General features: G+C 37.3%; 1 protein-coding gene across 37 annotated transcripts in view; it reads left to right on the top strand.

Annotated features, from left to right (window-relative positions):
* LOC126734862 (dystonin) overlaps positions 1–13,683 on the top strand; it is a 426,801-nt gene that overhangs the window by 357,719 nt on the left and 55,399 nt on the right. For all 37 annotated transcript variants that reach the window (XR_007660193.1, XM_050438655.1, XM_050438650.1 and 34 more), the window contains 3 exons: positions 1,744–2,313; positions 2,378–2,749; positions 7,083–13,628. Coding sequence is in view for 36 of the 37 variants with exons in the window: in XM_050438655.1 (XP_050294612.1) it covers positions 1,744–2,313; positions 2,378–2,749; positions 7,083–13,628 (7,488 nt within the window). In the remaining variant the exon portion in view is untranslated. The remainder of the gene's footprint in view (positions 1–1,743; positions 2,314–2,377; positions 2,750–7,082; positions 13,629–13,683) is intronic.

Here is a 13,683-nt window from a genome sequence, read left to right as displayed (position 1 = left end):
TTTTTGTAGTTTTTTCTATAACAAACTTCATTGAAGAAAATATATTAAAATAAGCGTGAATCATTTAAATAAGACGGATTCTAAATAAACAGAAATTGGAGTTTAAAAATTATAGGCTGTGTTTATTATTATCTGGGAAATTCTCTCAAAAAAATCGGATTAAGGCATTTTGCTGGGAAAAACATGATAAAAGTGGCTTAAACAATAGCCATCAAATAATTATGAACTTTTGAAAAATCTGATATAAATAATCTCTGTGCAGTTGTAATAAAATGCATACAGAAGTAATAAAAAAATCGGGAACAAATATACGAACCCAAAAATATTGAAAAAAAAAGATTCTTTAATGCACTTGATTTAAAAAATTAACATTTTTAAAAAAAAAACTAGGAACTTCTAATAAAATTCTCTTAAATTCTCACTGTTTCCATAAGTTATGTCATTAGTTAAGCTATATCATTAATGTCGCAATACAATTTAATTAAAAAAAATTATTTTTTTACTGTATTTGTGGGGTATTCTATTAAATATACATTTTCATAAGTTTGAATCCTTGACATCACCGAAACTCTTGCCTCTTGGCACCTGCCAATACGTTAATTACATTTTTCTCAACGGAACACCAGAATATCTCCAATAATCCAAACAGTTTGATGTATAATTGCATTTTATTTAAAGAAATACATAATTTGATATCTGAATTTCCTAATTTTTGCCTGCTAAAAGTAGTGTGGCATAACTTTGATATAGTTAAGATTCGAACATTTTAATTCAAAAAATGATTCTGTTCTACAATTTGATCTGCATACAAATAATTCCCCAATTAAGGACCACACTTTTAACAAATAATATTACAAAATTTTAAAAAAATACTCATACAAAAGTTAAGGCCCAGCATAATCAAAACTAAAAAAAAACTTAAAAAATATTCCACACTGACATAGACTAATTTATTTGCAGCTAGCAGCGTTCCAAGAGCTTATCATTTTTATGTTGCTGTCCTGCCTGTTCAAAAAAAAATTACGGCATTTTGACGCCATATCCCACCCATTGCACCCACTCATACATGTGACTGGCTTGCCTAATTTTCGTCTATGCGCTTCATTTTATTCTGATTTTAATTTCTTCATTGAAGAAGTTAAAGTTGGAATGATCACCATTCTGACGCTCCATCATCATTGGCTAGTAACCTGAGTAATATTGTTAATTTATATTAAAATATAATAGTAGAAACTACGAATAATAATAATAATCCCTTTGTAGGGCTTGTAGAAGCTCGTAACAAAGTTACACTAGTAAAAATCGATCAAGTAGTTAGATTAATATTTTAACTTAACTATTTTTAATGATTATATTTATATTTTTTAATAATGTAAACAAGTTTTTTTCGCAGGTTTTTATTTTGTTCGGTCATTCATATAGGTAACAAAACCCATAGTTTTATTTATTTTATTGTTTTCACTAACATGAAATATCATATATTTATGTGTGCTTGCTTTCAGAATGCATGTGATAGGTCTAGGGCATTAGTACTTAAGCTATTATACTATGCACAAATATTATGGAATATTAAAACTTTTATATAATACATATCCATAAATATTGCTGCCTAGTGTATTTTAGTATGCAACATGTTTGTAACCTCTGATGTAGAGGTAAAGCTTATAATGTATCGTTTTAATTCACATTTAAGGTCCTTGGACCTATTGGTTCTAATCTAACAAACCAACCATGCTTTTACAGCAAGCTGTTGAAGAAAAATACAAACTTTGCGACGAGACTCTCTCAAAACTCCTTCATTGGATCGGAGAAGTGGAGGACCGTATCGCTTCCCAAGACGTTATCCATGAAGTTGAAGAAGATCTTCGTAACCAAATCAACATCATGAAGCAAATCAGAGACGATTTAGAACAACATGCCGGCCAAGTTTCACATTGTGGCGATCAAGTTAGGCAGTTGGTGCTCACCGCGGGAGATATTTTATCGAAAAGCGAGGTGTCTGCTTTGGAAAAGAGCGGCCGAAACTTGAAAACTCGCTTTGACAAAGCTATTGATAAAACTGAGAAGTTACTGAGACGTCAACTGGCTGCCAGAGACGAACTTGGTAAGCTTAAAGGAGAACTGAACATATTCTCTACGTGGTTGGGCAAGGCCAGAAGAACCCTTGAAGATAAGGAGAGAGCCCTGAGTGATTTACAAAGGCTCGATGCCAGCACGGATAGCACAAGGGAGTTTGTTAGCGATGTTATCGCCCATCAGGCTGATTTAAGATTTATCACCATGTCCGCACAGAAGTTTGTTGATGAAGGAAAGGTAAGACCTAAGTTGTTTATTAAAATTCCCCTCAATTTAACCAAATACATGTTTATATTTACAGGAATACTTGATAATCCTGAACGACTTCCGTACCTCCTTACCATCCAGACTACCACACATTGAGCCGATTTCTTCTCAAGATTCTCCAGTGCGTAGCGAAGTTTCTCTAGTTACCCAACAGTACAGAGATTTGCTACACAGAGCCAATAATCTTTCTGATAGATTATCAGGCGTTGGTGGACGTCAAAGGGACTATTCTGATGCTTTGGATAAAGCCAGGTCCTGGCTTCGTGACGCCGAACCTAGAGCCAATAAGTTATTGAACGAGCCAATCGGAGGTGATCCCAAGACTGTTGAAGATCAACTGCATAAGGCAAAATCATTGAATAATGAATTTGTTGCTAATGGAAAGCTTATTGATAATGCCAAAGACGTAAGTACTACTGACGTATGTACTGGAAAAAAATCAAGAAGAATGATGATTTTTTAATAATATTTTTTTTTGCTTTAACAAGTAGGTCTTTTACAATAATACATTAAATATGAATTTCCGCTTGTAAAAGTCCTTATCGGAATTAAGGCTTATGTGCGGAATTTATTAAATTGTTGGCTAATTATTAAAATCAACTATAAAAAATTATCACCAATAAATGATGATTTCACTGCAAATTTAAATATTCGGCGTTAAGTAAAAAAGGGAACGCTAATTCACTGGGGTTGTACTGACGTTAGTAGAGCAGAATTAGGAGAAAACCATCGTTTTCTTTTTACTTATAAACGTTTCAATTTAATTTTTTGCTCCCTAACTATTGTTCGTTTAATTCGTTTAATTAAACTAAATGTTCGTTTTTGTTAGACAATTAATCTGCTTAAAAATCATAATTTCATAAAAATGAAGTTTAGCTAGTTTAACTTTTTGTTTATTCTAATATGTTTTTCCGCAGTTTAGGAAAATTGTACCGTGCAATTCGTATCTACACTTGTGTGCATAAAAATCGGTTCATTGTAAACTGTTAACTTTAACTACATTTTTTAAACAAAATTATTCATGTGATCAAAAAGATAATTAATTTGCTTTAATGCGGTTATAAATTGATGAAAACTTATTTCGACTTCCTATGTTTAACATAGTGAAATTATTGTATTAAGCAAATTAAGCTTGATTTATTATTAACATAATTATTACATAAATAGGGTTATTGACAATTTAAAACTTAAACATTTAATTTTTCAATAATGGGTATGACCTCCTTTTGCCCTAATAACATCTCTCATACGATTAGGCATAGATCTAATGAAGTTTGCTATTGTTTCTTGTGGGATGTTAAGCCACTCTTCTTTTACCGCAACAATAAGCTCTGGGATCGAGTTTAGGGTATGAAGTCTAGCTCGACTTCTTTGTTTTAGCTCATCCCATAAATGTTAGGATTTAGGTTAGGACTGTATGCTGGCCACTCCATAATCCGAAAACCGACTTTCGCAATATAATCTTGCACGATTCTTGTGTTGTGTAGTCTTGCATTGCCAGGCATAAAGGTAAATTCGCCTCCAATTTAGTCGACGTAATTTGTAATATATCAAACTCCAAGTCATAGCTCTCAAATATATTGAATACAAAATCAAAGGATTACACGTATTTCGCCGGTGCCAGGCATCATCAGATCTTGTTGTCTATTCACTAATAATCAGCACAAAAACATGTTTTATTTTTTTACCGATTGGTACCCATAAAAACGATAAACCTTGAACATAAGTAAAAAAAACGAAAGCTTTTCTCCTAAGCCTGCCCTACTAGCGTCAGTACAACCCCAGTGAATTGGCGTTCTCTTTTTAACTTAACGCTTTGCCTATATATAAATTTCTATTGCATTTTATTTAATGCATGGATATTTCGGCACTGACGCTGAATATTTAAATTTGCAGTGAAATCATCATCAAAAGTTAATTTTAACAATTTAAAGATGCTGTAAACAGGATTATTAAACTGTCAGTCTCAGCTGCTGTTCTAACAGTCTGCAAATAAGCATCCTCTATCAAACCATTGGTATCATCTGTATAACATGTGCTTCTTTAAAAGATCATCAATACTGGTGATGTATTCTTTACCTAATTGCTATAAAGCTTGTAAAAAAAGTGTTGTGCTCTATACAATAAAAATCTCGAAAAAAAGTATTGATAGACCCAGAAATTTTGTTAACGGCAACCTTTGTCAATCAACGGCAATCACAACTTGATTTTGAAACTCATTTAAAGCTGAAAAATTATGAGCATGACTTAATAGTTTGGGTCTTCTATAGATTGGTGAAAGGAAATTCTATTCTTATAATATAATTAAAAAACTTTTGAGGAACTTGAGAATAGGATTATAGATCAGTGATTAGCATACTCACTGATTTTGCCTTTTTTTAAGGAAAAGAAGACTAGCTATTTTAAATTTAAAAAAATTGATGTCTGTAAACACAAAAAACATGAATTTAAATGACTTAAAAAAACTATTAAAGTTGTAATCAAAACCTGCATAAAAGAGAGTTTAGAAACTTTTTCTTTTAATCTTGTCAATTCTTTACTTTATTGCAATTTATGAGACCTACCTACCGCGAGAGACTTTTAAATGCAAACTTGCTAACTTTTGATAAATGAAAGCTTCGTGGTGATTTAATTTTTACATTCAGAATCCTTTATAATTATTCGGGATGTGATCTAAACCAACTATTTCAAAGAAATCGGGATGTTAGACTTCGCGGTCACACAAAAACAGGTCAAATGTTTTTGCCTAATAGATTGTTCGATGTTTCGAATTCGTTACCAGTAGATGTCATAACTGCTCCTTCTGTAAACTGTTTTAACAATCGTCTGAACAAATCGGACATGTTTAGTGTTTAAATTTGGAAGCTGACATTTGAGGAGTTATTAAAATATATTGTAATGCCTACTTAGTTCATAGAGCTATACAGAATGTAAATTCTTGGCTTTTATCTAATAAAATAATAATAATAATAATTTAGTTTCTGTACTATGAAAAAGCAAATAATAGACGTCCGTCTAGAAAGCATCCGGAAAAAAAGAAAGCACAATTATAATTTTGCAGCATATATTTTTATTATTTGAATTATAAAAGAACAATAAACAATTAATTTAATTTTCTCATACAACCTTCATTTAGTTCTAAACACTTAACTAAGCGTCCAGATACACCAGAAACTAGGTGATTGCCATACTGCTTGGTGATGGTGATCCAGGCCTGTAAAATCGAACGAATCAAACCTACTTTCATTATACCATACTTTATTGCACTATTAACAATGCCAGCAAGTATCCAGAGAGGTGTTACAACACGTTGAGATATTGTTCCTAAAACCATTATTTAAGTGGAAAATTTGGAAATTTGAACGGTAACATTTTCTCTTGACAGGATTTTGAGATGGTTTGCACCAATCTGGAAACAACTCTCGTCAGATATAAAAATATTGCTAAAATTATCTCCTTGAAAACGGCGATAAAACTCCAATCTTTTATTTTGTCAGTTGTTTTTGTAGAGGTGTTATTGCAGGGATCTTTTTTGGATTGCCTTTTCTTTTTAGTGTCATGCAGACAGTTTCTGGACACACATTTATTATTTATTATTCTTCTAAATCTGCTAGCCAGTTTTTGAAACCCTAGGCTCTGATTTTGTCGTCCTAAATTCATTAAAGCGTTTAAATTGTTTCTGCGAATCTTACGCGGTCTTCCCGAAACAGGTCTGTCTTATTGTCTCATACATTGCATTTTTTCCGATTCCAGTTCATTGCACTAGCTTTTTAACGTTTCGAACACTCTTTCTATACAAATATTCCACCCTTTTTTTTCTTTCTACTTACGACATTATTTCATAAAACTCACGCCTGTTTACAATCAACAATATTCAATAAATACTGTTGTCATACGATTTTATCCATAGCCCACTATCGTCCCAATCTACTTGACGCATTACTTTGGCTTAGAATGATACGAAAAGAAAATATATTAAAATTAGAAAAAATAAAAAAAAATTGAATACTTTCTAGACAGACTATAGTAAGAGCAAAATATTTTTAAAAAATCGAGATTCAAGAGCAGCATTAGATAAATCCTAACCAAGTTTCACTGTGCAGTAAGGTTTTTGAAAATTGTGCGTTTGTAACAAATTATTAAATTTTTGTTAGGTTTTTCCATTTTGTCAATACCTAAAAGTTGTGCAAATTAATCCACTAAACATACGTTTACAATGAAAATGATATCAATGAAAGAACTTTAATTTGCTGTGATTCTTGTTTTTTCTCCAACGTAGGTAGGATTAAAAATAACTGGGCCTTAAAAAATTATATTAGTTGATTTTAATCACCACCTAATATCACAGACTGGTCAAGATCAAAGTCACTAGTATCTAAAATAAAGTTTCAACTTATATTTTATTTCCTGCAGCTATTCAAACTTAGCTTAATTCCTGCTGCTTCTCAACTTTATTTGTACACTGGCCTGATGAATTAGAATCTGTTGAATGGTCTGAATGAATGACTCTGGGTGTGTTTCAGCCCTAAACATTTCATTCTCTAAAATTCAAACATAAATTAAACAATCAAAACTCTAAATACCATGAGCTAATATATCTATAATAAGTGGAAATTTTAAAATTATTTCTTAATGCCAGTGGTCTTCTTGATTTGATTCAGCTTGGGCTTTTTTTAATTTTCAAAAAATAAACAATTTCTTAAGCAAACACTTATTTATAATATTTTTCTTTTCCTTAGGCCACATCTGCCTTGGTACGATCCCTAGAAGGGCAAATTTCCCCATCAGAAATTCATCGTTTAGAAGAACCCGTTCAGAATATCGAAAACAAATACAACCAACTAAGTGGTGCCATTGCAAATAGATGCCAAGAATTAGACACCGCACTGATCCAGTCCCAAGGAGTCCAAGACGCTTTGGATGGTATCATTGACTGGTTAAACCAGGCCGAAAACCAATTCAAAAACATGCAGAGACCCGCTTCTCTGATTCAAGAAAGACTTGACGAACAACTAAGAGAGCATAGGGTGTTCCAATCAGATATAGATACCCATATTTCCTCCATCGACTCTGTCTATTTGTCTGCTAATGAGCTGATTGTGTCTACCAGTAACGCTCGTGTAGCCAAGCAAATTGAAGGCAAACTAAACGACGTGAAGAACCGCTTCGAAAAGCTCTTTGACAGAGTGCAAAACCGCGGAGTTTTACTTGCCGAAGTCAATAGAGATTTGGTGGCATTTAACAACCAAGCTGCTAAGTTCGAAAAGTGGTACAGTGAAATCATGGAAATAATCGAGTCTCGAGAGCTCGCCAAGGCACCGGCTGAACAATACGCTCTTCAAATGAAGGAAATCTCGAGAAACCGCGATGACAACAGAGCGTTATTCGAAGAAGTTGTTGGCATCGGCAAGGAATTGCTTAATAAACGTGACGTAACTGATACCAGCAATGTGAGAGATCGCGTAAAGAGTATGGAGAGTCAGTGGAGAGATCTCGAGAATCTCATGGAAGAAAAAACTAAACTGTCCAAACTAAGAGCCGAACAGCATAGCGCCTACGAAACCTTAAAAGAGCAAGTATTAGACTGGCTTACCACAATGGAAACTAAAGTGGCTCGTCTGGATATTGTTGCTATCCACTTAGACACTTTAAGACAACAGAATGATGAACTGAAACCCATAACTTCAGAATATAAAGGATACTCATCAGTAATTGACAAGATCAATGACATTGGAACTGCTTATGACAATCTTAGCAGAGGAGACAGGCCAGATTCACCCTCAAGGCGTAAAGGTTATAGTCCCACCAAGCGGCCAATGTCTGGACGTAGATCATCCCAAGACGCCCGATCTCCTTCACCAACCAAAGGACTCAGTCCTCTTTCTACCGGCGGATCAAGTGGATTCTCCTCAAGACGTTCAAGTCAAGATGGATTCCATTTGGAAGAACTGTCCCCGGTTCAACAACAACTCTCTGAAATCAATAATAGATATTCATTTTTGGGTGTAAAGATTAATGATAGACAATCGGAGATTGATTCGATACGTGATGAGCTGAAGAAGCAACTGGATAATCTGAAGACTTTAAGCTCCTTCCTTGAAAAGATCCACAGGCAAATGCCTAAGGACAGCGTTCCAAATACTAAAGAAGAAGCTGATAAGCTAAATAAACAAATTAAGCATGTGCTTGAAGAGATGTATGAGAAACAATCACTTTTGGACACCACCACCAGCCAAGTTAGAGATCTGTTAAAGCGCAAGGCTGGTGCTATAGGAGCAGATAACCTAAATGACGAACTAGAAGAAGTACTGTCCCACTGGAAGAGTATCAATGACTACTTAAAAAATCGCATTAAATTTATGGAAGACATGAAAGAATTCCACGATACACATGACTCATTAAACTCTTGGTTGGGTGCTAAAGAGCGTATGCTCACAGTCCTTGGTCCAATTTCAAGTGACTCCAGAATGGTCCAATCTCAAGTTCAACAAGTACAAGTGCTTCGCGAAGAGTTTAGGTCACAACAGCCCCAGTTACAGCATCTCTTAGATGTAGGGGATGATGTATTATCATATTTGGAACCGCGCTCCAGTGACCATCAAAAGATCGATAATAAGCTCACGGCAATTCAACAAAAATGGGCTGATATTCTTGGAAAATTGGATGAACGCGCTGATTCCTTGGGAGCGGCAGCTGACACCAGTAGAGAATTTGATGCTCAATTGACGCGACTTAAAGATGCTTTACAAGGCATCTCTGATAATTTGGATGAAGTTTCTTTCGAAAAAGACCCAGAGGAGCAACTGCGAAAAGTAGAAAACCTGGAGCGTCAACTGGAAGGACAAAGACCTCTTCTTGCAGACCTGGAAGCAAATGGTGCCCAATTATGCGAAGTGCTCAGCGACCCAGCATCTAGAGCCGACATACAGAGCAAGCTGGCATCCATAGGACGTCAGTACAACGCTTTGCAAAAGAAATTAGACCTTAAGAAGGCTGAAATTGAAGGATCTCTTCGTGATGGACGTCAGTTCGAAGCCTCATGTGCTAAAACCCTCGGTTGGCTTTCGGATGAGCTCGGATCTTTAACCGAAAGACTTTTAATCTCTGCAGATAGAGATGTTCTTGAGCAACAACTTGTTAATCACGAACCTATCTATAGGGATGTCCTTGCAAGAGAACACGAAGTGATAATGTTACTCAACAAAGGCCGAGAAATGGTGTCAAGGTCGACCAAGGCCGACACTAGAGCAGTGCAACGAGATTTGGACAAAATCCAACAATCTTGGGAAAAATTGCGTAAAGAAGCTGTAGACCGACAGACACGTCTTAAGACATGCCAAGAACACTGCCGCAAGTATTACACTACCCTAGAATCTTTCCTGCCCTGGCTAAGACAAGCTGAGGATAAAATTGACTCTTTAAGACTACAATCGTTTGAAAAGAAACACATTGAAAAACAACTTAGGGAACTGCAAGCTTTTAGAAATGAAGTATGGAAAAAGAGTGGTGAATACGAAAATACCCGCTCACTTGGAGAAACGTTTTTGTCTTCGTGTGATATTGACAAAGAAATTGTAAAGAACGAGTTGCAAGAACTTAAAGAACGCTGGGACAAACTTAACAATGACCTTATCCTAAGAACCCAAGCTTTAGAAGATCAATCTAGAAAACTAGGAGACTTCAACGAAAATTTGAGGGATCTCAAACACGGTCTTGAAAGATGCGAGGATAAACTGGCATCGCATGACGCCTTAGGAGGTGCATCCAGAGATCCCAAACTCCTAGACCGAATTAAGGCTTTAAGGGAAGAAACCGCCGGATTAAAGAAACCATTGCAAGCTCTTAAAAATCAAGCTGAAGATCTATGCCACGAAGCTGCCGAGAACGGTATTGATGCTAACCAACTGAAAGACGACGTTGACAGCATTGGAGACCGCATTAATGATTTACAAAGCAAATTAAACGACAGATGCTTAGATCTTCAATCTGCTGCAACAGCCGTTACCCAGTTTAATGATAAAGTTAAAGGACTTTCACATGATCTTTCTGCCTTGGAGACTGAACTTGATAACATGAAAGCTCCTGGACGCGACATTAAGACTGTGCGAGGACAACTCGATGATGTGGCCAGGTTTATTAGCAAAGTGGCCAAAGCTCATAACGATGTCGAAGATACTATATTAGCCGGAGAACGTCTTGTTGATAGCGGATTTGCTCCGGACACCGCTCAGACACGCCAACAAGTTGATGCATTGAAGAGACAACTTGGAAAGTTGGATGATCGTGCGCATAACAGAGAACAGGAGCTAGAGTCTGCTCTTAAAAAGCTAGAAGACTTCTACATCGGTCACGCTGAAGTCTTAGATGGAGTCAAAGAAGCTTCTGAACAACTGCGCAAGCTTAAACCCATTGGTTCAGACGTAGAGGGTATTAGAGCTCAACAAAAAGATTTTAAGAAGTTCAGAGCATCCACTGTGGAACCATTAAATAAGAGTGTAGAAACATGCAACAGATTTGGCCAAGGACTCATTCAATCAGCAGCATCCGGTGTCAACACTCAGATCCTCGAAAAAGATTTAGAAAAAATGAACGATCAGTGGAACACCTTAAAAGAAAAAATTAACGATCGCGAACGTAAACTTGACATTGCCTTACTTCAATCAGGCAAATTCCAAGAAGCCCTCGATGGGTTATCAAAATGGTTGGCTGATACTGAAGAGCTTGTAGCAAATCAAAAAGCTCCTTCGGCTGATTACAAGGTAGTTAAGGCACAGTTGCAAGAGCAAAAATTCTTGAAAAAGATGCTCTTGGACCGTCAGAATTCCATGTCGTCTCTGTTTACTATGGGCAATGAGATCGCTAAAGAAGCTGAACCGTCTGAGCGTAAGGCTATTGAGAAACAATTAAAAGATCTTATTGGGCGTTTTGACGCCTTAACAGAAGGAGCTCAACAACGCACCTTGGATTTAGAGCATGCAATGAAAGTTGCCAAGGAATTCCAAGACAAGCTGACTCCATTACAAGATTGGTTGGAACGAAGCGAAAAGAAGGTTAGAGACATGGAACTCATACCCACTGATGAAGAAAAGATTCAGCAGAGGATTAAGGAGCATACAGCTCTTCACAATGACATTTTAAGCAAAAAACCTGACTTTAGAGACCTTGCTGACGTCGCCTCTAATTTGATGAACCTGGTTGGTGATGATGAGGCCGCCACTCTGGCCGATAAGTTAACTGAAGTAACTGACAGATATGGCAATTTGGTAGACGCTAGCGAGAATATTAGGCAACTACTTGAGGCATCAAGAAAAGGCCTTAGGACATTGGTCCTAACTTACCAAGACTTAGCTGGGTGGATGGATGCCATGGAACAGAGGTTGGCTCGTTACAAAGTCCTAGCTGTCCATACAGATCGTTTGTTAGAACAAATGGATGATCTTGTCGGCCTTACAGAAGATATCGTTGGACGTCAAAAAGATATTGATGATACAGTTGATGCTGGTATTGAACTAATGAGGCACATATCATCTGACGAAGCGTTGCAACTTAAAGATAAACTCGATTCGCTGCAGAGGCGTTATAATGATCTTACTTCACGTGGAAACGACTTGCTTAAGAACGCACAAGCGTTGCTGCCATTGGTGCAGAAGTTCCATAATAATCACAATCGTTTGGTGGAATGGATGCAGGGTGCCGAATCTATTTTACAGTCTGCAGAGCCAAACGAGGGAGAAATCGCTCGATTGGAAGTAGACCTGCAAGAACTAAGACCTGTGCTTGAAACTATTAACGTGCTTGGGCCACAACTTTGCCAAGCCAGTCCGGGAGAAGGTGCCGCAACTATTGAAGGCCTAGTATCCAGAGACAATAGAAGATTTGATGCTATTGCTGAACAGATTCAACGCAGAGCTGAGAGGATCCATCTGGGAAAACAACGTGCCTTGGAAGTTACCGGAGATATTGACGAGCTCCTAGAATGGTTCCGAGAGGTTGAAGCCCAAATAAAAGATGCGGAAAAACCGTCAGCTGAACCCGATTTGATTCGTGTGCAACTTAAGGAGCACAAGGCTCTGAATGATGATATTTCCAGTCAAAAGGGTAGGGTACGTGATGTGCTTTCCACCGCAAAGAAGGTGCTGAGAGAGAGCCCGCCAAGCGAAGACACTTCACTAATCAGAGAAAAGATGGAAGATCTTAGAGAAGCTATGGATAACGTATCCGCATTGAGCTCTGATAGGTTGGGAATCTTAGAGCAAGCCCTGCCGTTAGCGGAACACTTCAACGATACCCATATTGGCCTCTTAAATTGGCTAGGCGATATCGAGCAGGAAGTATCCATGCTTACGATGCCCGCTTTGAGACCTGAAGCGATCCAGCAACAGCAGGATAAAAACGAAATGCTTGTTAAGAGCATTCACGAACATAAACCCTTGGTAGATAAGCTAAATAAGACCGGGGAGGCTTTGATAAGACTTTGCAATGAAGATGATGGATCTAAGGTGCAAGAGATTCTCGACAGCGATAACGCAAGATACGCTGCCCTTAAATTAGAGCTTAGAGAAAGAGAACGTGCTTTAGAGCAAGCCATGCAAGAAAGCTCGCAATTCTCCGATAAACTCGAGGGAATGTTAAGGGCTTTAACAAATACTGCCGATCAAGTAAACAACCAAGAGCCAATTTCCGCTCACGTTCCAAAGATTCGCGATCAGATTGACGATAATGATGCTATTGTGAGCGACTTGAACAAGAGAAAAGAGGCTTACGCAGCGGTCCAACGTGCTGCCGATGATGTGATCACTAAGGCCGGCAACAGAGCCGATCCAGCCGTTAAGGATATCAGACACAAGCTGGATAGACTGAAGAAGCTTTGGGACGATGTCCAGAGGGCTACGAAAGACAGAGGTCACTCTCTGGATGACGCTTTGGATGCAGCCCAGAAGTTCTGGAAGGAGTTGCATGCTATCATGGCTACCTTGAAAGATCTCGAAGACTCGTTGGTAAGCCAGGAGCCTCCTGCGGTGGAGCCTAAAGCGATTCAGGAACAACAAGTGGCATTACAAGAGATCAGACAGGAAATCGATCAAACTAAGCCGGAAGTGGATCAGGTGAGGAGTTCCGGGAAGAAGCTGATGAAGCTCTGTGGGGAACCCGATAAGCCTGAAGTGAAGAAGCATATTGAAGACTTGGATAATGCGTGGGATAATATTACAGCCTTGTATGCCAAGAGGGAGGAAAATCTGATTGATGCTATGGAGAAAGCTATGGAATTCCATGAAACTTTACAGGTAAGAATTATTTTAGGGATTTAGATAGAGAATATTTTAGGAATGAAAAGGAATG

Source organism: Anthonomus grandis, chromosome 4 (genome assembly GCF_022605725.1).
Source record: "Anthonomus grandis grandis chromosome 4, icAntGran1.3, whole genome shotgun sequence".
NCBI classification, from domain to species: Eukaryota; Metazoa; Arthropoda; class Insecta; order Coleoptera; family Curculionidae; genus Anthonomus; species Anthonomus grandis.
This window is presented reverse-complemented; position numbering and strand designations above follow the sequence as displayed.